General features: G+C 41.4%; 1 protein-coding gene across 2 annotated transcripts in view; it reads right to left on the reverse strand.

The window, feature by feature from the left end:
- Positions 1-24,548, reverse strand: part of NLGN4X (neuroligin 4 X-linked) — a 218,376-nt gene that overhangs the window by 141,806 nt on the left and 52,022 nt on the right. For both annotated transcript variants that reach the window (XM_063126348.1, XM_063126347.1), the window contains exon 2: positions 15,137-16,018. In XM_063126348.1, coding sequence (XP_062982418.1) covers positions 15,137-15,608 — 472 coding nt within the window. In that variant the 5' untranslated portion in view covers positions 15,609-16,018. The remainder of the gene's footprint in view (positions 1-15,136; positions 16,019-24,548) is intronic.

Consider the following 24,548-nt stretch of genomic DNA (forward strand, 5'->3'; position numbering starts at 1 on the left):
AAGTTGAGGTGGGGGGAAAGCTTAAAACTCCTTTCCTAGAGGCCTGTGGCCCCGATCCAAATCAGGGCCACACATGCTTACAGGAGAGTAGGGAAACCTACTTTAACTAATGTTTAGTTTGGCCCTTAGAGCCAAACTACAAGTTACTTCAAGTGTTTATTCCCATTTTTGCATGTGTGCTTTTAAATAGTAGTGTGGGAGGTCCCCAATCCAGATTCAAACTGCAGTGTGGAGAGAAAAAGTTTTTAAGGCCCAATGAAAACTGTCCTCCTCTGGAGCAAATAGTAGCTTCAGAGGGTAATTTTCATTAGGATTATTGAGTTGGGGGGGGATTAAACTTCCCCTCCACTCTGATTATGGTCCCAATCTGGATTCAGGAACCAATGGATATTTATTTTATTTTATTTTTAATTCACATAAAAGCAAATACACATTTAATGTAACACGTAGCTTGATTTCTTAGTTGTGTTGAACAGTTCATGTTGATTTCAAAAGGACTTGAATCACAAATAACTTTTATAGTGTTTTACTGTTGGGTAACCTAATTCAAGGGGATATTGGTACCATCAGACTAGTCTTTTTGTTTTCTCCAAGGCAAATGAAGAATTGATTGGAAGCATTTAAAAATAGACATCTGCTAATGGAAGCTCTGACCTGGACTTAATACTTTGGTTTTGTATCGCTACTGCAGTTCTGTGGAACATTTATTGACGAGAATATAAGAATGTGGTTGTTCCGGCCCAATTTGGTAAAATAAAAACTGCCTAATAAGGCAACGGATCCCCTTCAGTCTACGGAATTTGGACAGACGACTGGATTCTTAGCCTCTTTTGCAAAGCATATTTACAAATCCACATTGCAGAATGTTTTGGGTTATTTTAGGTGCAAATAATATACAAATAAGTTGGTATTTAAATTTTCTGGCTGTGTTCATATGCCACGATAGTCCATGAGGGGTTAATAAGCTACTCACAGTAGTTTATTTTGAAAATACTAGTTACCTGCCACATGATCAGACAAATAAGCTACTGTGAGTTGATTAACTCACTCCCACCCCTCCTTCCATCTCAGTCCTTCCGCTTGTGTCATGTCATTGCTTGCTGCAGAAAATATATCCAGCCGACCCTCGTGCTGCATCAATATCATCAAACCTCCCTGACTGGTCAGCTTTGGTCCGGGAGCATTTCGTCTCCCTCCGTTGTCTGCCTGCATAGGAGGCTGGTGTAATATCATGTGCACAGGCAAACATCCACAGAGAAATGTGGACACAGACAATATCATACAGTTCTAGACAAGCTGGCAGGGATATAACCAGGGTATGGCCTCATATTCTCCTGACATTTGATTTCAAGCCTTATTGTTTTTAACAGGGGAGATTTAGACAAACTCAAAGTTTTTGGGTGTGCCTAGTGGGATTTGTTGTTTCTTTAACTCCCACACTATGTGGTTAAACGTCCCTTCTGTTTACGATGACCCTGTTCAGACAGCACGCTAAGCCACAGTGGTTAAGCATTTTGAGCTAAACATTATGGGTTAGCGTGTCCTGTGAAACATGACTTAGCATGTCGTGTGGACCATTCCTAACCATGGTGGCTACATAAACACAGTTTAAACATGCTCACTAACCATTTACTGCAAAAGAGTTAGCGGCGTAACCATGTGTTAGCGCGTTGCCTGAGCAGGCCCATAGTAGCATAGAGGGAGAAACATCCCAAAGCCACTTAGGCTGGGAAGACCTGGTTGCGCAATTTTTTGAGGAAGGGTAAGGAAATTATGCTACTTATGTAGAATGCCTGACACCTTAAGACCTGATGATGATTTTTATCACATTAACACCATGTAAGGTTTGTTTGGTTATTTGGATTAAACATTGGATGTGATTGTTTCCAATTACTTCCCCTTTGGTTTTATGGAAGGAAAGTATTAATGCTTTTCCCCACACCCCAAAAACTGGAAACATGTTTTCCATGGGGGAAAACATATATACATATATAAAGCTAACAGCAGCTGCAGAGGTGTGTAGGGGAAGAAAGAGATAATTCTGAAAGGCTCGTTTACATTTCCTTCTGTATTCATCTAAGTATCTTTTTTTGGTCACAGAATCAAAAGTAGGGCTGTGCACCCCCTCCCCGAACCACTTCAGATCCCGATCCGGACCTTCTGGATCGGGCCCGAGATGGTTCGGGTCGATCCAGACCTCCCCCGATCTGCTCTGGAATCGGATCCGGATCGATATCTGGAGGTCCGGATTGATATTCGGATGCCCCCCCCCACTTACTTGCCTCCACGGCAGATGGCGAAGGCAGGTAAGTGGGGAAGGGGGGGACAAAATGGGGGCTGAACAGTTCCTGTTCCAAGCAGGAACAGTGAATGGTCTGTGTTTTCTTCATTGCATGCACAACCTAGTGAATTCCACAAGTTCTACTTGAAAAAGTATATTATGGAAAGGCGAAGTATTAATCAAGGATTAGGCTCACTCAATTGTTATGGAGAAGAGGGCATTCTGAAGCTGCAGTTTATCCTGCAGAGCAGAAGAGCTGTGCCTGCTAAAATATTGTCTTCTGTATAACTACACTGCCTGGAGCCATGGTCAAGAGGAACATGATGCAGCAACCTTGCAGGTCTGGATGGAAAATTACCTGGGAACCTCATGCAGGCAGCCTTGACTTCTAGTGAAAAAATGCTCAATGTAATTGTAATAAAGAAAGGTACAGAGCACCCATCCACTGTTCTCAAGTATCATCTTTTCCCAGTTCTAGGTTACACATGAACTAGCTTTGACAGCATCACAAAAGCAGCATTACCTAAGTGTGTCAGGTTATAACTCCGGTTGTACTGCAGTTGGATTGACCTAGATTGCTGGGAATGAAAGAACTCCTAGCAATATCTCCTAGCAATTTCCTGTTGAAGAGTCTTTTCCACTTTATTTTATTTATTTTATTTATTACATTTTTATACCGCCCAATAGCCGAAGCTCTCACTTTCTCATTTTCCGTCTGTCCTCCCATTTCTCTATACATTTCTCTTTGATGCCCTCTACTTTTTTCACAACTTCTCCCTTAACAAATAGCTTAACTCCTATCTCCTAAGGAAAGCATGACCACACGAAAGAAATCACAGTCCTGTCTTACTTCTGCATTCAGAAGTGTCAAAATGCAAGCATTCTTGAGAAAAATGTGTAGCAGTTGGAAAAGTACCCAGAGAGTAATATTTTAGACTGTGAGGATGATGATTAACATTGACAATTACCCTTCAATTTCATCAAATTGAATAAGACCACATTTTAGAGTAAGGGTGGGGAAACTATGGCCCTCCTAATGATGCTGCACTCCAACCAGTCCCATCCAGCATGGGGAAAGGGTCAGTGGTGATGGGAGTTGGAAAGCCACAGCTTTCCCACTCCATTGACATTGGAATGAAACACGGATTGCAAATTATCAGGCTGAGAACTGATCTAGTCAAGCATTCTGTTTGCAACAGTGGACAACTGGATGCTAATGAGATGTTCTCAAAATGCAAGCTGTGATGATGATAACCTGCTTGCCCCTCCCTTCCCCCCCCCCCCACGCACCTATGCACAGAACTGTCTGGTATTGCCTCTAAACATGGTAGTTCTATTTAGCTGATATTGCCAAATAAGAACATAATAGCAAACCAGCTGTATTGGTTTAATAATATGAACTCTTCAGTTCCCCTCTTTCTTCATGTTCAAAATGCACTGTACTTCTGGTCAAATAAATAATTTGTCATTATTTTTATACCACTTAACATTTTGCAGTCATCTTTAGAAATTGACTGAAAAGATTAAGATCATACAGGAAACACTTACTTATCCCTGCTCCCTTGGAATTTCAGAAGTAAAGAAGACACACTGGAGATTTATTTCTAAGGGAACAGCTTGATAAATTACTGGGAAGCCCAGCCACTGCTAAGTTCTCTGAGGTAAAGCAGCAGGTGCTGCAGAGAATAGCACAGGAAACATGGCCTGCCAGCCCAGCTGCCTACTGCTTTTTCTCTCCAAACTCACTTCCAGAGCTATATTTGTGGTGGACATTGGGTAGAAGAAAATCAGCATTGATGGCGGTGGTGTGACTGAGGCAATCAATATGAAATGCTTAATGCTAACTGGTTGGATTGGTTTTAACAGCTGACAGCTGAAGCAGTATTCAAAACAAGGGAAGACTGTTGGGAAAAGGTAGCAATGGGGTGAAAACCTGACTGGGCTCATGAGGGGACCAGATGCCCCCATATCCGGACCTCCTGGGCCCTGATGGATGCACCCACTGGATTTTTGCCCCATGGCTGCTGCAGGACAAAGGGGGCACAAGTCTGGGTGGGGCTTACTTCCACTCTGTCCCTTCCCCAACTCTGTTAATGGCAAGCAGCCGGCATTTACACAGTGGGGGGGGGGGGAATAGGCCATTTCCACAAGACTGGGGAAATTGTGTATTTTATAGCTTCACTCTAAACCCTTCTCCTCCTCCCCTCACCCAACACCAATAGGGGCCTGAATTGGTGCAGGGGGAAAAGCACACTTTCCAGGCCTCCGGAAAGTGCACAGATCCCCCTGGCCACACCACTGAAGGGTTCAGTTTATTAAACCAATACAGTTGATTTGCTCTTACGTTTAGATTTGGAGATATTAGCTGAATGGAACTGCCATGTTCAAAGGCCAGGGAATCTGTGCACTTTCTGGATGCCGGAAACCACACTTTCCTGTGCCCCTCAGCCCTTCTGCGCCAAATCAGGCCCTAATTGGTGCGGGGGGAGGGAGAGAAACCACGCTTTCCAGGGCATCTGGAAAGTGCACAATTCCCCCAGCACACAAATGGCATGCTGGAGGAATTGTGCACTTTCCGGAGGCCTCGAACTTGTGAATTGCCAACCCTCAGCCAGGCTGGCCACTCAGAACTAGGCCACCCGCCCAGAAAAGATCCAGCTGTGCAGTGCTCAGGGAACTTGCAGGGTGAGCACCCTGAAGTTCTTCATTACCTAGGAAAACAAAACTCTAAAATTATTTATACAGGTTTCAAAGTTATATCATTAATTTTATTGTGCAATGCTGTTCATTTCTTCCCACAGGAAAATTGCAAAGAGAGCTGTATTTGAATAAGAATGACAAATGTGAATTCAGTCAAAGAGTCGCTCACTTCCAGACCTTTCCTTCAAACCTAATTTCATGGTCTGTCTCCATAACAACATTGCTTATTTCTGCCAGCCAGGAGTCATATGATGCAGTATAATGTATTTAATCTGATTCCATGGGCTCACATGCACAACAATTTAGCTTTGGCACGATTTGTTGATGTACCACCTTAAATATTTCAAAGTATATGCCTTTTTGCATCAATATTTTTTGCAGTCCATTCAAGATTTACTGACTAACAAAGAGAGGAGGTTAGAGTGGCAAGTATTTTTAAAGTTATGATAGATAGTTATAAAGAAACTCAATTCCCTTTGGAAATAACTGGCAATTCTATAGCAAAGGTATGTGATGAATAGGGTAGGGTTATTGTTTGGAAATTGATGGAAAAAACCCATCAAAGCACATATATAAATAGGCCTAAATGCAACACAGAATTAGCTTACTTAAGCCCTTTGAAATCAATGGGTTTAAGTCTGTGTTGAATTTAAGTCATAGGGTGACGCTAGTATAAATGCCAATATTTGATAGAATATTTACTTAATATCAAAATGGAAAATATATTAATTTTACATAAAGTTTTCCATTATCATCAAGACAGAACCAACCTGATCTAGTTTGCATATTTGATTTATAATGGCAAGTTTCTTTACTGATAGAGGAAAGATTAAAAGAAAGTAAGCAACGTACATGGGATATAAATGAATCCCAATCAATAAGCTTATAAAAACTAACAATGCAAGGCTAAATTAACTGCCATACAACCAACATATGCTTGTTCCATTTTATCATATGCGCATAATATGAACTCTTGGGTTCCCCTTTTTCTTCATGTTCAAAATGCATTGCTGCCATATGGCAAGAGTCACATAGCTATATTTTAAAGGACTTCTTTATGCAATAAATGTGGGTTATGTAACTTGGGTGATTACCTGAACAGACATCTGTAAGTTCTATTTTTTATTTCTCTCTAGATGGTAACATATAGGTTGCCCCCTGTTTTGTTCTGCTTTGGGCTTCTGTTCCAACACTGAAAAATGTATGTATTGTGCCACTAGGTGCCATTATGGTGCAGTAGCTAGAATAAATGCTTTAGTATGGCATCCAAAACAATTTCTTTTTCTATTATACTCTATGGTAGAGTGCAGCAAATATTCCAGGGTTAAAGGCAGAAAACAGACATGAGAAAGCATCTATGGGAGAAAGCAGCTAAAACAGTGACCATGTGAGTGGACCTTCTCAGAATGAGAACTGCTCCAAACTGCCATGGGTGGTGGAGGATTGGGAAATCCTTGCATAGACTTCTTTACACTTGATGAAATGTCCACATGGAACACACAAAATGGCTGCATACACTTCAACGTTTGTGAAAAGTGAACAACTTTCTTGCTCATCAAGAGGTAACTAATATGTCGGAGACCAGTATCCCAGACACAAGCCATAGGCATTGGTAGACAAAGAAAGAATACAGACAGCCAAGTGATAAATTAGTACAGTGGACACACCACCATATGCGGATGTGGTTACCTTACCATGCAGTCTATATATTTCCTGTGTTTGATCAGGAATTGGGAAAAGTAGGGGAATAGGTGTAAAACTCTCATGATGTGGGTAAATAACCACCACAAAATTTGCCATATGCATGTAAACCCTCTTTGGTAAGTTACTACTCAGTCAAAGTCATCTGGATTTAACTATGTCACTTGACAAACTATCTAGAAATACTGGGTCATCACCAATGTTACGCTAGTGGAAAAATCATAAGCACAACTTGCGCAAGCAAAATCTAGTCGAATGAAGTTGTAATCAGTTGTGAACTGGATTGTGCAATGTCTTGGGCAAGCAGAATCAAAGTATTGGATTTGATTTTGTACAAGGATGAAAATGAGGTTTTTGCAAGCAAGTAGGATAACTCCATTGTGAACAATTCATGATGTCCCTTCACTCCAAGCCCCTGCACAGAATTATCACAGGCTATGAAAAAATGAATTATTATTATTATTATTATTATTATTATTATTATTATTATTATTATTTACATTTATATACCAACCCACAGCTGAAGCTTTCTGGGCAGTTTATAAAAGTTAAAAGCAGTAAACATTAAATACGAATATACAAAATTTAAAACCATAAAAAGCATAAAATACAAACAAAAACAGGCAATATCTGTTTAAAACAACTATTCTGGGATCAGTTAAAAAACTCAGCGTATGCTGAATTGGCGCCAGGCAAGCCTCGTCGGGGAGATCATTCCATAATTGGGGGGGGCACCACTGAAAAGGCCCTCTCCCTTGTTGCCATCCTCCAAGCTATCCATGGTTGGTCTTATATGCTCAAACCTTCCGGTTCTGGTTATCAGTCTGGCCTCTGCATTTTGCACGAGCTGCAGCTTCCGAACCGTCTTCAAAGGCAGCCCCACGTAGAGCGCATTGCAGTAATCTAATTTGGAGGTTACCAGATCATGGACAACTGAAGCTAGGTTATCCCTGTCCAGATAGGGGCATAGCTGGGCCACCAACAAAAGTTGGTAGAAGGCACTCTGTGCCACTGAGGCCACCTGAGCCTCAAGTAACGAAGTTGGTTCTAGGAGAACCCCCAAGCTATGAACCTGCTCCTTCAGAGGGAGTGCAACCCCATCCAGAACAGGTTGAACACCCACTATTCGGTCAGAAGAACCACCCATTAACAGCATCTCAGTCTTGTCTGGATTGAGTTTCAGTTTATTAGCCTTCATTCAGTCCATTGTTGCAGCTAGGCACTGGTTCAGCACATCCACAGCCTAACCTGATGAAGATGAAAAGGAGAAATAGAGCTGTGTGTCATCAGCATACTGATGACAACGCACTCCAAAACTCCGGATGACCGCACCCAACGGTTTCATATAAAGGTCAAACAGCATGGAGGACAAGACTGACACCTGTGGAACCCCATACTCGAGAATTTATGGAGCCGAGCAGTGTCCCCCAAGTACCATCTTCTGGAGCCGACCAGCCAGGTAGGAGTGGAACCACTGCAATGCAATACCTCCCACTCCCAACTGAGCCAGTCGCTCCAGAAGGATACCATGGTTGATGGTATCAAAAGCCACTGAGAGATCAAGGAGAATCAACAGAGTCACACTCCCCCTGTCTTCCTCCCGGCATAGGTCATCATACAGGGCGACCAAGGCTGTTCCCGTGCCAAAACCAGGCCTGATACCCAACTGAAATGGCTCCAGATAATCAGTCTCATCCAAGAGTGTCTGGAGCTGGCCCGCCACCACCCACTCAAGGACCTTGGCCAGGAATGGAACATTTGCACCAGCCTGTAGTTATTAAGATTTTCCAGGTCCAAGGATGATTTTTTCAGGAGTGGTCTCACTACTTGCTTTCAAGTAAAAAATATATATGTATGTGTAATAGTGTGACTGCTTGCTTAATTTGTTGAATTTGTAATTTACATATTTATGATGAAAGACGTTTCATTTCATTGGTAGCAAAATGACTTGGAAACTCGGATCTAATTGTCAGAAGTAATAGTCCTGGCGTTCAGTTGCCAGTTGTAGAAGCCTGATTTATATTCTTGGGCTGCAGAGGTAGCTAGGCTGGGAAAAGTCAGTTAGTGGTGCACGTTATAGGGGAATGGAATAAAAATAAAAGAAAGACAAAGAGCGTCCAAGAGAAACGGGTTTTATTTTTATTTATTTTAAAAAAGCAGTGGTAATGGTTGAAATGTTATAGTTGAACACTGCAGTGGAAATTGTTACAGTTATGCTTACAGAAAAGGTGTAACAAGAGCATATTACAGGTCAGTTGAGGTAGTAGAATAGTTTGAGAGGTAGATGTATTTTCCTAGCTGTTAAATCTCATATTGGCCCCATTCAGACAACATGCTAAACCATGCTGCTTAACCACAAAATGTTAAGGTTAATGCATTCCGTTCACCAATTTGTGGTTAAGCAGCGTAGTTTAGCGTGTTGCCTGAACGGGGCTATTGCTAAGATACATTATTTCGTGAGTTAGATTTGGATATTTTGGATATTGTATATTATCAATGCTTTATTTAATTTGTCAGATTTCAGATACAAACGAATGGAAAAAATAGGACGTGGTCTCCACCTTGTTTCTACCATTACTCCCCACTTTTTAACCTCTCTTATACATGCTTTAATGAAACATTAGCCATAGGCTTCGTAAAATTACGAAGCTCCCTCTCCCCACTTCAATCCACTCCTGCCCAATATATTTGTCCCTTAGCTTTCGCAACTACAGAAAAAAGAGCAAAGTAAAGAGAATGTATTATTCTCTGTCCTGTTAGGTGTGTTGCAGAAATGAGTGCTGGGTTTCTGTAAAACTTTCAGATGAGGTGTTGCTTCAAAACTACCCTCTGTGCTTTGTTGTCATGTTCAGAGTCAAAAGTGATTTTGACTTGTCTCTTACTGGAAGTCTCCCTCCCCCTTTTAAAATAAAACTGAGTTATGACCATGAATGAATGCATTCTTTGTATTTTTGTGAAAAACATTAATCTAGAAAGTCTAGGAGTTAAAAGAGATAAATGGCAGGATTGTAACTCACATCTCTAAAACCCACGAACAGTTTTCTAAATGCTTGTATTAATGCATCAGGACTAAAGAAGCTCATTTTAAATTACCGACAAGCTCTACAAAGACTAGAAGAGAGTGTGTGAACAGAACCAATTACCTAGGGAGGCTGTGGGCTCTCAAGAGGCAGCTGGACAGCCATCTGTCAGGGATACTTTAAGGCGGATTCCTGCATTGAGCAGGGGGTTGGACTCAATGGCCTTATAGGACCCCTCCAACTATACTCTTCTATGATTCTATGATCATTCTGGCAGCTTACTGGGCAAAAGATGGGTGCAGTCCCCCAACAGCACACATGCAGCCCTGCTCTGCATTTTCTGCAATCTTGTGTGAGAACTACCACTGACAAATGCCAAATTACTGGGTCAGATTCAGATGTAATAATACTTAGAGCTCCATCACACCTACTCTTTTTACCTTGCATGCACCCGTGATTTTGACCTCTGTTTCAATAGTGCGGCAAGCACTGGTCCCTTTCACAATCACCACTGTACTAGTGAACTCTTTTCACTTCTCTCTTTTCTCTTTCCCCCTTCAGTTCATTGGTTCTTGTTGGGTGATGGATGTGGGGTCCTTCGCTGCCGCCCCCGGCTCTGGTTTTGTTGTCTAGAGTTTTTCTGATTCAGCTTTTAAATGGCTGGGCACCGTTTCTGTGGGCAATGAGGTTGGCGTTGGAACAGCAAAAGTCCATTTGGCCAGCTCAGCACAGGTCTGTTCATCCAACCAACAGACTCAGCAAGCTGCAGGAGAACCGCCCTGTATTTAGAAGGTGCACCTGTCAGACTCTTAACCCGACTCCCTTCTTCCCTCTCCATCTCCCTCTCCTCAACATTTAGAGAAAAGACAGGAAAAGGACCTATTTTTGGAGATACCCTCTCTGCATTTTCAAAGCCTAAACCCAGGACAAAGATGCATGCAGAGTCCAGCTTCAGTTCAGGTTGCTGGCTTCACTTCTGGAAGCAACAGTCTGAAGGTGCCAAATCTTATGTACATCCCAACTATATTCTCTTTTTGTTTGTCTCCTTCTCTGATTTTTGTATCCATAGCCTGAACGCCCTACTACATTAGCTGATTTTAGACTGTGAGCCTGCAGGTAGGGAATCATCTTTTTTAAAATGTGTTGTACAGCACCAAGTCATTTTTGGAATGTTATAAATAGATGATGATGATGATGATGATGATGATGATGATGATGATACCGACAATACAACGTTAATGGGAGTGTGACTATAGGCTGAATTCCTGCCACTCATCCCTTGGAAAGCACAGCAATTTAAACTATGAAACTATGATTTGTTAGAAAAAGCCAGGATCAAACTCTGTTTTCAGATCCTGGCTTCTTCACTAACTAGAATTTAAACAAACCACAGTTTCCCATGTTCCGACAAAACAGGGGAAGTGGTGGTTTATTTAAAGGCATAACGAAAGGCTTCTGATCTCCTCCTCACTGCCTTAGAAAAGAAGGGGTGAGGAAGTAGACAGATTTGAGGATCTTACAAGCTTATTTAGAACAAATAAGCAGGCTGATGGCACCAAGGACAGTAAGGTGTGTTTCCCTACCTATTTGAATATACACTCAACACTGGATGGGTTCATTATTCTTACTATTCCTTTTCCTCCCTTCTACTGTTTAGGGTACACAATTTCCGCCCACCTCTCATGTACCAAACTGGTGCTCAAATGACTAAACAGCTTGTTGCCAGAGTGAAGCATACAGACACATTAAATCCAGAGTCAGTTGAGGTGAAAATGATAAACAGATTACATCTAGAGAGGAGAGGGGAAATCTACTGAGCTGTGGCATATAGAGGGCATCATACTTTAAACAGAAGCTCAGGCAAGTCTCCAAAGCAAGAGGGTTGGGAGAACTGTAAACCTTTCTGGCAGCCAAATCCAAAGTGTAGATGAAAAGGTGACAGTGTCCTTCCATCCAGAATGAGGTATCTTCATCCCTAGAAAGGACAATAGCTATCCATGTGTGTTTAATTGTCTATTCCCAGATGAAAAAAGATGCAGATTTCCAATTGATTCCTGATGCCAAACATCAAAAGGCGTGGGCTACATACAGATGCAAATCATGGGAACAAAAGAATGCCATTGTCTTTTCTAATACTGTCACCTACATCCTCAACTTCCTGGTTCAAAAGAATTGGCTTGTGAGGCTTCTTCGTTTGATCATGAAATGCAGCAATATGCTTCCCTTCCATAGAGGATGGTGAGGACAAACTGGCATCACTGAAGGAGAGGCAATCCCATTGACACCTCCATATTCAGTTTGATGCTGTCGAGAAGAGGTTTTTTGCCTTTGTTTGCAGTCAACACCTAGATGTGATCTACCAGGGTGGAATACTTGGCTGCTATTGTGCATAGAAAGGCTGGACTGGCTTTCTCTTTTCTTTGCTCAGCAAGGTCTCTGTTGTCTCATTTTGTCTAAACAACAAGCCAAGGTCTTGAGCATGAACCAAGGAGTCATGCTGTCTGCCCAGCTATTAAGTGAAGCATCTTGGAAACCTCATGTGCTTCTATATATTGCCAAATACTGTTCAAAAAATGAGGCATGGGGCGAGGAGGGAAAGCCAAGAACAAAGTCTGAAACCAAGCTATGTTCTGCAGAGTCCTGTTGCCCCCAAATTAATCTAACTGGGTTCAAGCACGTGATACTTTCACAATGTAAAATAAGTAAAATAAGCCATATGTAGCTGTGTTCCTAGTATGTTGTAAGTCGTGGAAGTATACACCACACTGGAAAAGAAATAAACCTCTAGTGAACATAAACTGCTGCATATTCCCTGCCCATATTCCCACACCTTTAATGCTTTTATATCAGTTATACATCTGTGAGTTACATTCAGTGACACGAATTCAACTGTAGCAATGCAAAACTTGCTCAGATCCCTAACTTTCAGGATGGAATTCCAGAAAGAACTTGGAAACCAGAGACTTCCTTGATATCTTGTGAACGTGTGTCCTTTCCAAAATTCCACTGATCATTCACAGCTGGGAGAGAAAGGCAATCATTTCAGTTGGGTTATATCCTTAGTAATAGTGCATTAAACAAACATACTCTCAGCCCAACCTACCTCACAGGGTTGTTGTTGTGAGGATAACATGGAGAGGAGGAGGATTATGTATGCCACCCCTTGGGTTCCTTGGAATAAAAAAGGCGGGATATAAAAAATGTAATAAATAAATAAAATGTAAAAAGCTTTCCCAGTGCATAGGTGAAAATTGGCCATTTTTGTTACGTGTTCAAGCTGTTGTTTCTTGAATTTGTCTGTTGCTCTTTAAAAACAAAAATGTAGCCAATCTCTTATTACATTATAAAACAGCTTTGCACAGAGATCTCAGGTTACTGTGAATGAACTGAATCAATCTGCAATCAACCCACTGCAAATAAAGCATCGCGGGGAGAGAATTCAAGTATCCCTTTTAGCATTTCCATTCACACACGTACACCTTTTAATTTTCCTTTCTTTTGGCTTAATATAGTTATCTACAAGTTTTCCATTTTCAGAACAGTTATGATAAAGGTTACCATAGTTATTTAGGTCTGTAGTTAAAACGTTCTGCAACTTGACACTGAAAATATGAGATTCTCCCAGTCCAAATAAGAAGGAATTTGTTCTGAAGTTGTGACACTAGGTTCATGAGTAAAAGCTGCAGGGTCAAACACACCAACGCACCAAACAAATGAACATTGTCCTAGAAAGAGTACTTCCAATGTAAACCTCTACAAGAGCTCAAATGTGTACATGATTCATGGTCTTCCCCCATTTGGAGCAGCTATGTATGAACAGTTCTCCTCCTCTTCCTCACTCTGTGCCCCGCCATGCTTGCTGCAATATGGCCAAGTCATTCACTTTAAAGCAAGACTCTCCTGTACCTCACCTTGAAGCTCTCAGGGGGCCATTCATCCCCAGAGCCCAAGCACACAGGCCTATTCCCAGCACAAGAAGGATTTCACTGAGCAAGGGGGGCTGTGGAAGAGTGAGCCACTGACAGCTCTAAGGTGAAATGGAAGGAGGACCTCAGCTTGAAGCAAAGAACAGCTTGGCTATGTTGCAGTGTGCAAGAAAAGCAGCAGATGGCAGTATGGAGAAGGTTATGCAGGAGCTCTACAATGCTCCTGGGCTCTCCCCTCTCTGCGCATGGAGGGAGCATCAGATGTGGTTTAAGTGTCTTTTACATTATGAGTAGTAACAATTAATTAATCAATCAATCCAGTAAATAATCATAGTATGCTTTGTTAAATATCTGTGTCTGAACTGAGAAACTATTATAGCAGCAACAATACTGATGCTAAACACTTGATGGAACCTTAAATCCAAGTGGTAGTCCAAGCAAAAGAATTGCAGCAGTGTGTATATTCAAACACCATATTTAAGTGCCTATGTATTTAACATACTGATCATCAATTTTCCATACCTTCACATCCAGGGAAAAAGTGTACAGTTATTAATCAGAAGCAAAATTTAATAGTCCGCATTGAGTAGTCTACCAAAATCACTCCATGGTACAACTCTCCATTATTCTATGAAGCAGAACCACCAAGTTATTTGTCTTATAAGGCATTATTTTCAGATAAGAAATTAATATCTCGGGTGGATAAAAACAAAACACAACACCAGGTAAGTATGTTACAGAAAAAGGTTATTTAAAAATGATAGGCACTAGAAAAATTATGTCCCTAAAATAAATATTTGCAATAGAATGAATCAATAGAACAATTATTTGAGAAGGATGTTTGTTTCTGGAAAGAATTGGTGATAACTCTTTGTTACTTTGCCATAGCTATTGATTTAATAGCCATATTTAATTGCCAGGATGAAGAATGCTATAAGCACAGCATTACTAAAATGGTGACCCTTCGAAAAATAATCAGGTCTTTATGCTGCAACCATGGGTATCAAACAGTTTTAAAGCAATTTAATGTACAGCTACTTTTGTCAAAACTAATGATGTTTCAAAAGTCTTCGAGGGACTAAAATAGGCTATAGATATTTTCTGTTCTGAAGGCGTAAATAATACATTAATATTTAAAGCATCTTAATCTATTAAAATGTGATGACTTCATCTTCGGATGGTTTCAAAGCCCTTTGCTTTTCTTTGTTGACTTTTCCTCTATGAACAACCAATGTGATTGGGATTAAAATAACTGTGGCTACCACCTGAAATCAGAAGTGCATTCTGATAGCAAATATACACAGAAGACATACACAATACCATTCATATAAACATGGCACTATTTTTCTTTTCCTTATAACATTTGCATCTCTCAAGGGTAAAGGAGGAAGTGGACAGTTCAGCATGGACACAGACAAACACAGCATTTTCTACAGTAGAATCCCTAACCTTACTGGTTTATGGCAGATAGGCTAGTTTACCGGTTTATGGCCAAATAATGTACTTACCATCCTCAGTGGGCACATAGATGTTCAAATAGAGGCAGTCTTCATTTTGATCTTGCACATACGTCATCACAGTATCCAAGTTGGCAGTAAACCAAACGGGCAGCATGTCATTGAGCAGCGACCTCTCGTCCAGATACTGTGGGCAGACAGCAGCAAATTGCGTGGCATTGCGTACGCCGGTCCAAGAGGAAGGAGGCTCTGGAGGCTGGAAACGTCTCTCCCCAGTTGGAGGAGAAGCATAAGGGACTCCCAAGTATTGCTCCACAGGCCCAAGGATTTCATTGGGCAAAGGTGTTCTTACACCACGGATTTTGCCATAATTCGTGGTTACAACTGGGTATTGTGCTTGCCCATCAATTAGCGTAAACCTGATCGCTAGGGCTGTTATCCAGAGAAGGAAATTAGAATTCAGCATGACACACACCGGAGTAAAGATCAAAGGCAGCCATAAGAGTCCCATTGGCCTTGACATGGTTTACATCAGCATTAGCAGGCCTCTAGTCTTCCACACCCAGGCAGGAAATCAAATTAGTGAGGAAAAGATAAAAAATTAGAAAAGAAAAACTGTGGGGGTTAGGGTAAAGGGGGTAAGGAGCAATTTACCAAGGAAAATGGTATGAGGGGCAAAAGGTATTCTTGCTCAGGCAGGGGAAAAAGCCCCCCAAATGAGTGTGGCGTGTGCCTCAGCAGCCTGACCATACACCGATCCCAGTGATGCAAAAAGTAAGTGAGTTCTTGTGCCTAAAGCCCATCCCTTGGCTCCGCTCCTCTTTTTATGCTGACGTCACTATCCAAGAATTAGAGATGGCAAGACGCCCGGCATTTACTCTGCTGTGTTGGCATAGTGACTCCTTCCAGTTAACTCCAGCATGATGGATAAACCTGAGCGAAATAAAGAAGGAAGGAAAGGAAGAAAAAGAATCAGCACACATTTTTTCCACTGATAATATTGAAAACTACATCCCCTTCATCCATTTCTGTAAAATTAGCATCACACTGTTCAAAGAGACTACATAGCCATGTAAGGCTATAGGACACACACACACACACACACACACACATACACACACACACCGCTTTTCAGTCCAGTGGGATACATAAGCTAGTGAGTCATGGTTCAAACTGAAACTGCTATCTCCACACGGCAGTGACATGGCACCTTTCATTTCTCAGCAGCTATACAACTAGCTGCAGAACTGTCTACCATCTGCGTATATGTAAAATTAATGGTAAAAACTGGCAACTTGGAGGAAGAGAGTGTACAGCAGGCCATAGCTTCTACTATAGTTGTATTCTTTATTTATACTGCTGCTTCCAAGTAGCTCAGGGCAACATGCTTAGTGTTTTCCCCATTTTAACTCGCAACAACCTTGTGAAGTATGTTTGGCTGCATGTGACTACACAAGGTCAGTCAGCAATTTTCATGGCTCAGGGAGAATTTGAATCCATGTTGCCCTAGTCCCAACACCTGAAGCTCAATACTTCTGTTTCAGCACACCGGGTCCTCTTCACATATATGACATGAACTGCATTTTGTTTTCCTTGCCTGGGTCATGCAAGTGTAAAACTATCATTGGCTAAAGTGGATATGTGACACTGAAAGTCTTTTTTTCTTCTTTTTTGCTTAACAACATCCACATGTGTTGTTAAGTGAAAGTGAACTTCAAAGGCCCTTTCAGTTCCATGTAAGAAAAACAAACTGGGAACAAACTACAGATATAAAGATACAACATGCTTAGGATGACCATATGGAAAAGAGGCCAGGGCTCCTGTATCTTTTAACAGTTGTAGAGAAAAGGGAATTTCAGCAGTTGTCATTTGTATGCATGCAGCACCCAGTGAAATTCCCTCTTCATCACAACAGTTAAAGCTGCAGGAGCTATACTAGAGTGACCAGAGGGCAAGGCTCCTGCAGCTTTAACTGTTGTGATGAAGAGGGAGTTTCACCAGGTGCTGCATGCATAGAAATTACACCTGCTGAAATTCCCTTTTCTCTACAACTGTTAGATACAGGAGCCCTGGCCTCCATTTCATATGACCACCCAATATTGCTCGTATCGGCACAACAAGCTCTTCCTCAAGGTACAGGACAGAAACTGGTTAAAAAGCTGTCAAGTGTTTACATTATTATGGAAGTGTGCTTCAGTGAACTGTTCAGAACCTTAGGTCATTTTTTTCTGCTTCAGATAAAGCTGAGCCTAGTTCTCACAACAGCAGGTGCAGGACTGAACCTTTTTTGGGGGGGAGGGGCACTTCAAACTGAAGATGGCTGCTTACAATAACTAAAAGATCTTCCATAGAGCTGGTAGGGAGAAGGGCAAAGAAGCCCCCTGCACATATGTAGGTATTTAGCATGACGGAGAGAAGGCTCGGCTAAAACCCTGTCCCAGGGTTTCTATGAGTAGGGAATTATTGATTGTACTTTGCATGGAGAACCATTCATAGGTACATTGGATTCTATCTAATACTGAGTCAAGACAAATGGTCCATCTAACTCAGGATTCACAGCAGCTCTCCAGTCAAGAGTCTTTGTCAGCCTACCTGGAAATGCCGGGGATTGAACCTGGGACCCTTTGCATGCAAAGTATATGCGCTACCACTGAGCTATGGCCCTTTCCCATTCAATCATGTAAGCCAGAGATAGGGAACATGTGTGACCTCCAGATGTTGTTGAACTGCAACTCCCATCATCCCTATGCTAGCTGGGGCCGATGTGAATTGTAGTCCAACAGCATCTGGAGGGCCACACATTTCCCTCCCCTGATGTAAACCTTCACCTTTCCCCTGCAGTCTGAAATGCTGCATCCCAGGCACAGTTTTACCAACACTGTTTTTGAGAACAAGGCTTTAAAGTCACTTATGAAAGACCATGAAAGCCTCAAGCTTTTGTAGTTCTTTTAGCTACTCTGTTACTTTTGTTTACTTAACAGTGAGAGAGGGTTTAAGTTACTTCTAAGCTTTTCCCAGCCTTATTTCAAATGATAATATATTCATTAAATATTATAATGAGCTCTTTCCAAAGAATAATTGTCTGTGGAGTGTAACACACACACACACACACACACACACACACACACACACTTTCTTTCCAGCTCCACTAGTGAATTTGCATGACACATGCATTAACTTCTTTTTTCTTTGTCTTGGGTGCAAGTTTCATCCTCTAAGGCAGGGTTTAACAACTGGTGGCTGAGCAGTCAAACCTGGAACTGTAAGCGGAGCCATCTGCCTGTCCAGCTGGCTCATGTGCCTGACATCGTGCACACACCCCCCACCCCACTCAAGGGGCAGTGTGACTGTAGAAGAGGAAAGCAAGAAATGGCTGGGAAAAGGCAAGAACACCAATTTTGTATGCATCTCAGAATTATTTACACTGAAGACTTGGAGGAGGTTTCACACACACACACACACACACACACACACTTTGCACGGGGGAATTGGCTGGGGTGAATATGGTGCATAACAGTCTCATGGGCATCAAACAACTTTCTGCACAGGAACGCAGCCTTGCTTAAGTTGCTGCAAGCAGAATCAATACCTTTCAGAAGGGGCAGGATATTAGCTGGCAAAGTGCTGCATTAAAGACAGGGGGGCAGTAATCCAGTGGCAAATGACTCCCAAAGATTTGATTTTTATTTTGTTAGCCAATTATAGCCCCATGATTACAAGACCCATGATTCCCTGTCCAGAAATGTCACTTTTCATGCCATTTCTAGTCAGAAAGGTGATGTGCCCGAATCTTGCAGTCTCCATTATAGATTTCTGCCAACAGCTACCTCATCCCATGTCCCCAAGGATGAGGTTAGGTTGAGGTTGTTTTTGCTGTTATTACTGGTTTTTCCTTGGGGAAGGGAGTTAGAATAGCAGGAAGGCTGGCACATCCATACATTTCAAGTCTTAAGTCAAAAACTCAGAGACCTCCTGGAAATTTTTGAAGTGTTTGACTTCAGTATTTGCGTGCCCACAACACTCTAAAAATTCCACATGACTCAAAAAGTTGGAGACGTCCTAAGTTAGAGAAATATTTCATGACAACATTGGCCAAAAGACTACAAACTTGATAACAGATGACAAAGAAAAGGCTGAAGTTCTCAATTCCTACTTTGGCTCAGTCTTCTCTCAAAAGCGGGTCTATGACACACACACCCTGGCAAAAGTGAAGTATAAGCTGAAGGGGCAGGATTGCAGTTTGAGATTGATCAACAAATGGTCAAGGAACACCTAATTTCTTTGAACGAGTTCAAATCTCCAGGGTCTGATGAACTGCATCCTAGAGTAATAAAGGAGCTGGTAGAAGAACTCTCAGAACCATTGTCTATTATCTTTGCAAAATCATGAAAGACAGGTGACGTTCCGGATGACTGGAGGAGTGCTAATGTTGTCTCTATCTTCAAAATGGGCAAAAAGGAGGCACCTGGAACTATAGACCAGTTAGTCTGACATCGATCCCTGGGAAAATTTTGGAGCAGATTATAAAGAAGTCAATCTGTAAGCTCCTTGAAAACAACACATGGATTTGTTAAGCACAAATCCTGTCAGACTGATCAGATCTCATTCTTTGATCGGGTAACCTCGCTTGTGTACTGTGGGAATACTGTGGACATAATATATCTTGACTTCAGCAAAGCTTTCAACAAAGTACCACATGATATTCTGATTAGCAAACTAGCTAAAAGTGGGCTAGATGGAACAACGATTAGGGAGATCCACAGTTGGCTACAGAATCAGACTCAAAGAGTGCTTATTAATGGTACCGTCTGAAACTGAGGGGAGGTAACACAGGGCTCAGTTCTGGGCCCAGTGCTCTTCAACATTTTTATTAATGACTTGGATGAGGAGGTGCTGGAGATGCTTATCATGATAGCACTCTTCAAATATTTGAAAGGTTGTCATACAGAGGAGGGCCAGGATCTCTTCTCAATTATCCCAGAGTGAAGGACATGAAATAATAGGCTCAAGTTACAGGAAGCCAGCTTCCGGCTGGACAGCAGAAAAAACTTCCTGACTATTAGAGCAGTACGACAATGGAACCAATTACCTAGGGAAGTCATGGGTTCTCCCACACTAGAGGCATTCAACAGGCAGCTGGACAGCCATCTGTCAGGGATGCTTTAAGGTAGATTCCTGCACTGAGCAGGGGGTTGGACTTGATGGCCTTATAGGACCCTTCCAACTCTACTATTCTATAATTCTATAAACCTGATGTAAAAACTTACTATTAAAATACTTTTGTTTTAAATTGGTCAATGTTTATACATTACTGGAGAAGTAAGGCACATTCCACGTCTGATTTAACACTTCATAGTTATAATAGTTAGAACAGTTCATTCTGGAATACCTATTTTTGTTTCTTTATTTTTTGCTGTTAATTTTTATTCACTTATTAAGTTAAAATATTAATTCCATGATACCCCATGCACCAAAGTGTGTATGTATTTTCTATCACAACCCTTACTCTATTGCCATTCTTTTCCTTTGTGCCAAGTTCCGTGTTATATCTACACTCACTAAAGACATGGATATCTTTGTGCTGCTTGCATACGTTTCCTCTTTCCAAACCTCTCTAGGGGGCTCTCTATATGCAGAGAAAGCCCCACATATAGACTGCGTCAGTTATATGACACAAGCACAGCTACGCAATCGCCACGGGGCTTTCCTGTGAAGCTGCGCATTGAAAAAATCAGGAACTTTCCCTGCCTTTTTCACTGGGAGCGAGGTCAGTACAGCTCTTCTGCCATCACTCTGGGACCAATCCAGGGAGCGGTGACTGGCGATTGATCACCTTCCACTAGGAAGAGGGCAAAGGGCAGCTCGGTTTCCCTTCATGGCATTGAGATTACCCAATGCCACCATGGGAGAGTGAAACTGCTGGGTTTGGTGCCAACTCAGCACCATGAAGACAGGGCCCAGGATTACAATGCAGACACAGGACTGCTTGCCCTATTCACTTTAGCATCTTCTCAGATGAGCAATTTTCTGAGCTTGCACCCAAGATGTTTTAGCTCCCTTCCAAACACACATTATGTTTACTCAGGAAAGTCCACAGTTAAAGGCACACAAAAAGGCCAGGTGATCATTGTGAACCTTGATGACAATTTCTCTCAAGTTTAGACTACTGGAACTGATTGGCAGTTGTTATTAATTTCCTATTAATTTCCTGTATGCCTATATACTTCTTCATAATCTATCGTTATGGTACAATCTGAGAAAAGATAGTAAGTTAAATAGATTGGTAGGTTTCCAACTAAGGCGGCTCCTAGGTTACTTTTCAAAGAGCAAACAGGAGATTATAGCATTGTATTTTCAGTGGCAGAATATCCAATCCTTTATCCTTTTCAATCTACACTGGATGAAAGACTAAAAATGATCAATTACAGAATGAAATCCAGTATTCCAGTAGTCCTGTAATAATAATGGGTTTTTTCTTATGATATATTTCAGTACAAAATAGAAAAGAAAGAATATAGTAGAAATGCAATTTAATTAGATGAGCCAAGGCTTAAAATCCTGTCTTATTCCCCTACAGGAAAGGAAAACAGATAATAAGGGAAGAAGACAGAATTTTATTATTCATGGCAAGTCCCTGGTAAGAAAACATGCTGTCTCAGTGCTTTTCTGTAATAACAGAGCTAAACCTGTTAAAATGATTTGCTTGACAGCCCTTATCATCCAGCCAAACACATAAAATTTAAAAATGTCATCCAGTGCTTAATTACATTTTTGCACATCAATGAGCTTTCAGAATTTTAACTCAATTCAGCATCTTTGTTCCAGAAAAAGCAGGACTCAGGAAACAAAAATAATATTCAGGAGAACATATAATATTCTCCCCGATCACTTGCACATGATTCCATGTGTCGAAAGTTTTCAACAAGTAGCATTCAAAAGAAAATGTCCTAAAACTATGATTAGGGAGGCAGCTTCCAGTAAGATTAATGCCACAATCCTTAACAAACTAACTAGAAAATAAGTCCCAGTGAACACAGTAATGTCACGTCTTGCTTCTTACAGATACGTTCTCACACCCCAGCTGCAAAACAAACCATGATTTATGTATGTCAACCAGAATCTGAGAAATCCAGCCTGGTTTGTAAGCCTGATGGGTATCTGTACTGCAGCAGCTGTTTTCTGGCACTGAGGACCCCATCCAGGTATGCTGCCAAACTTGGGCTTGCACTACACTTCTGTTTTCTAGCAGTATTGAAGTGTACCGATAATGGTTGGAGCACACACCACACATTCCATATACCACTTTCACAGTGCAATTTCTTGCATTTTATCCAACATTATCCAAAATACTGCAACAAATGTCATTGTGTATCCTACAAGGTATAAATGTGCAAGAGGGGATACAGCGTTACCATGACGGGACGGTAATAATTGGACGCAAGGTGTAGACTCAAACTAAACTGAATCAAACCAAACTGAGTGAATCTAAGTTATTTGTTTATCTTTTATCTTTATATTTCAACAAAGCAAATATTTCTAATCATAATTAAGCTGGATGTTTATACAGCAAGAATTTTAACAAGTTCAGGAAGGCACATTTTAAACCTAGGCCAGATCTACACCTTGCGGCCAATCATTATGACCCCATCGTGGTGATGCTATATCCCCTCTTGTGCATTTATACCTTGTAGGACACACAGTGACATTTGTTATGGTATTTAGGTCAAAGTTATATGGCTTCCTCCTTGCTGCTGTGAGGCACCCCCCCCCACCCCCCGCAAAGTGAAAAGAGTGGGCAGACCTCTACCTCAGGCGTCTATAGGGAGTCACCATGACAGAGTATTCATGAGGGCTCTAGCAGGGTGGCTTCGTTCAGATGTAGTGGCCACAATGTGTCCAACAGCTGCAGAACTTTGGCTTGAGGGCTTTGCTGTAAGGCCCATTCCAATTTGAGCAAAGCCAGGTCCATTTGGTATTATTAATAAATGAAAGTTTCACATTAGTCTATATTAGCCCAATTTGTGTCACAGAACTGGAACTCCAATGCTGCTTTATAAATCAAATTCTCAGCTTAATCCTATGCACGTTTTCTCGGAAATAAATCTTATTGGGTTCAATGGGGCCTATGCCCAAATAAGTGGATTCGATTGCAGTGCCCATGACCAAAATACACCAACTGCCACTGATTATAATGCCCTTCTGCCATTAGCCAAGACAACTAATGTATGGTGTATGCAATTCGGTAGACAGAAATGCATGGATAATAACAGGTGCATAGTTATCATGAGAGCAGATAAGAGAAAGATCAACGAGCCTTTTGAATTTAAATGCCCTCTTTTAAAGGTGGCTAGGGAAAGGAGGAGGCATCATTATCTTGATGCTGTTGCTGAAAGACCAAAATTTCTTACTGCTTGGTGAGTATGAATGAGAAGGGTGTGAGTGTGAGTAGGGTGCTGGTGTAGAGGAAATGTGTGAATGGGCTATTTTATCTGTGCCCACCCTGTTTTGATGTAAGCCCCTTCTATTAGAAATTAAGTTCTATAGCAATTTGATCCAAACTGTAGCTGAAAATCTATTAACACTTGCTCAACCAACAAGAAGTGTTGACATATTAGTCAGAGTGAGCCTCCCAGCGAGGACAGGAAGAGTAGTAACCACAAAGGAACAGATGTTCCAGGATTGCAATATCCATCTATGTATTGTTTTTCTAGTCTTAGAATTATCTGCACTCTGCACATGCATAAATGCCTTGTCTATCATTGGTTATTGTATTGCAAAACTGTATTATGATTGGTTTATTATATGAGGAAGTTCTGTTGTTGCTTCTGAAAATGTTACCCTATAAGTATCTTAGCTTTGCCTGCAACTAGTGGGCAGTCCTTCAGATCCTCTAGGGTTTGCCACCTTGCAGCACTGCAGGCTGCTTGTAATAAAACTTCCAAGATGAGAGAAATTGTGTCTTGAGAGTCTTTGACCGCCACTCAGTGAACCAAGGGAACCTGCCCTTTCAGGTTCCTCGTCACTGGTGTGTCTTGGGCCTAAGACACAAGATGCAGCCTTTGAGACTGCAAAAGTTGTGCAGACCAGTGGTTTGCTTTGGTATGAGATGTTGCACAACAGTACAAAGTAATCATTGCAAAAATTATATTAGACCCGGAAGTCTATTTTAACTACCAATCAGCATCAACACTAGTAATATTTGAAATATTTCTGAACAAGACTCCTGAAAAAGCATTTCCTACCATCCCCCCCGCATGTTATTTTTCTCTGAATAATGTAGCCAATAGCCACTGGTCAGGATATGATCATGATCACTCATACACACACAAATATATTTTCTTGTGACCTTTAAATAATCTCAGAGGCTGACAATTTTTCACCTTCAGTACTAACTTCCCTGCCTCTGTCAGGCCTTTGTTATTTTCAAAGCATTTATTGTATATTTTATTTTCCCTGCAGCAGA

This window comes from Elgaria multicarinata, chromosome 5, assembly GCF_023053635.1.
Source record: "Elgaria multicarinata webbii isolate HBS135686 ecotype San Diego chromosome 5, rElgMul1.1.pri, whole genome shotgun sequence".
NCBI lineage: Eukaryota > Metazoa > Chordata > Lepidosauria > Squamata > Anguidae > Elgaria > Elgaria multicarinata.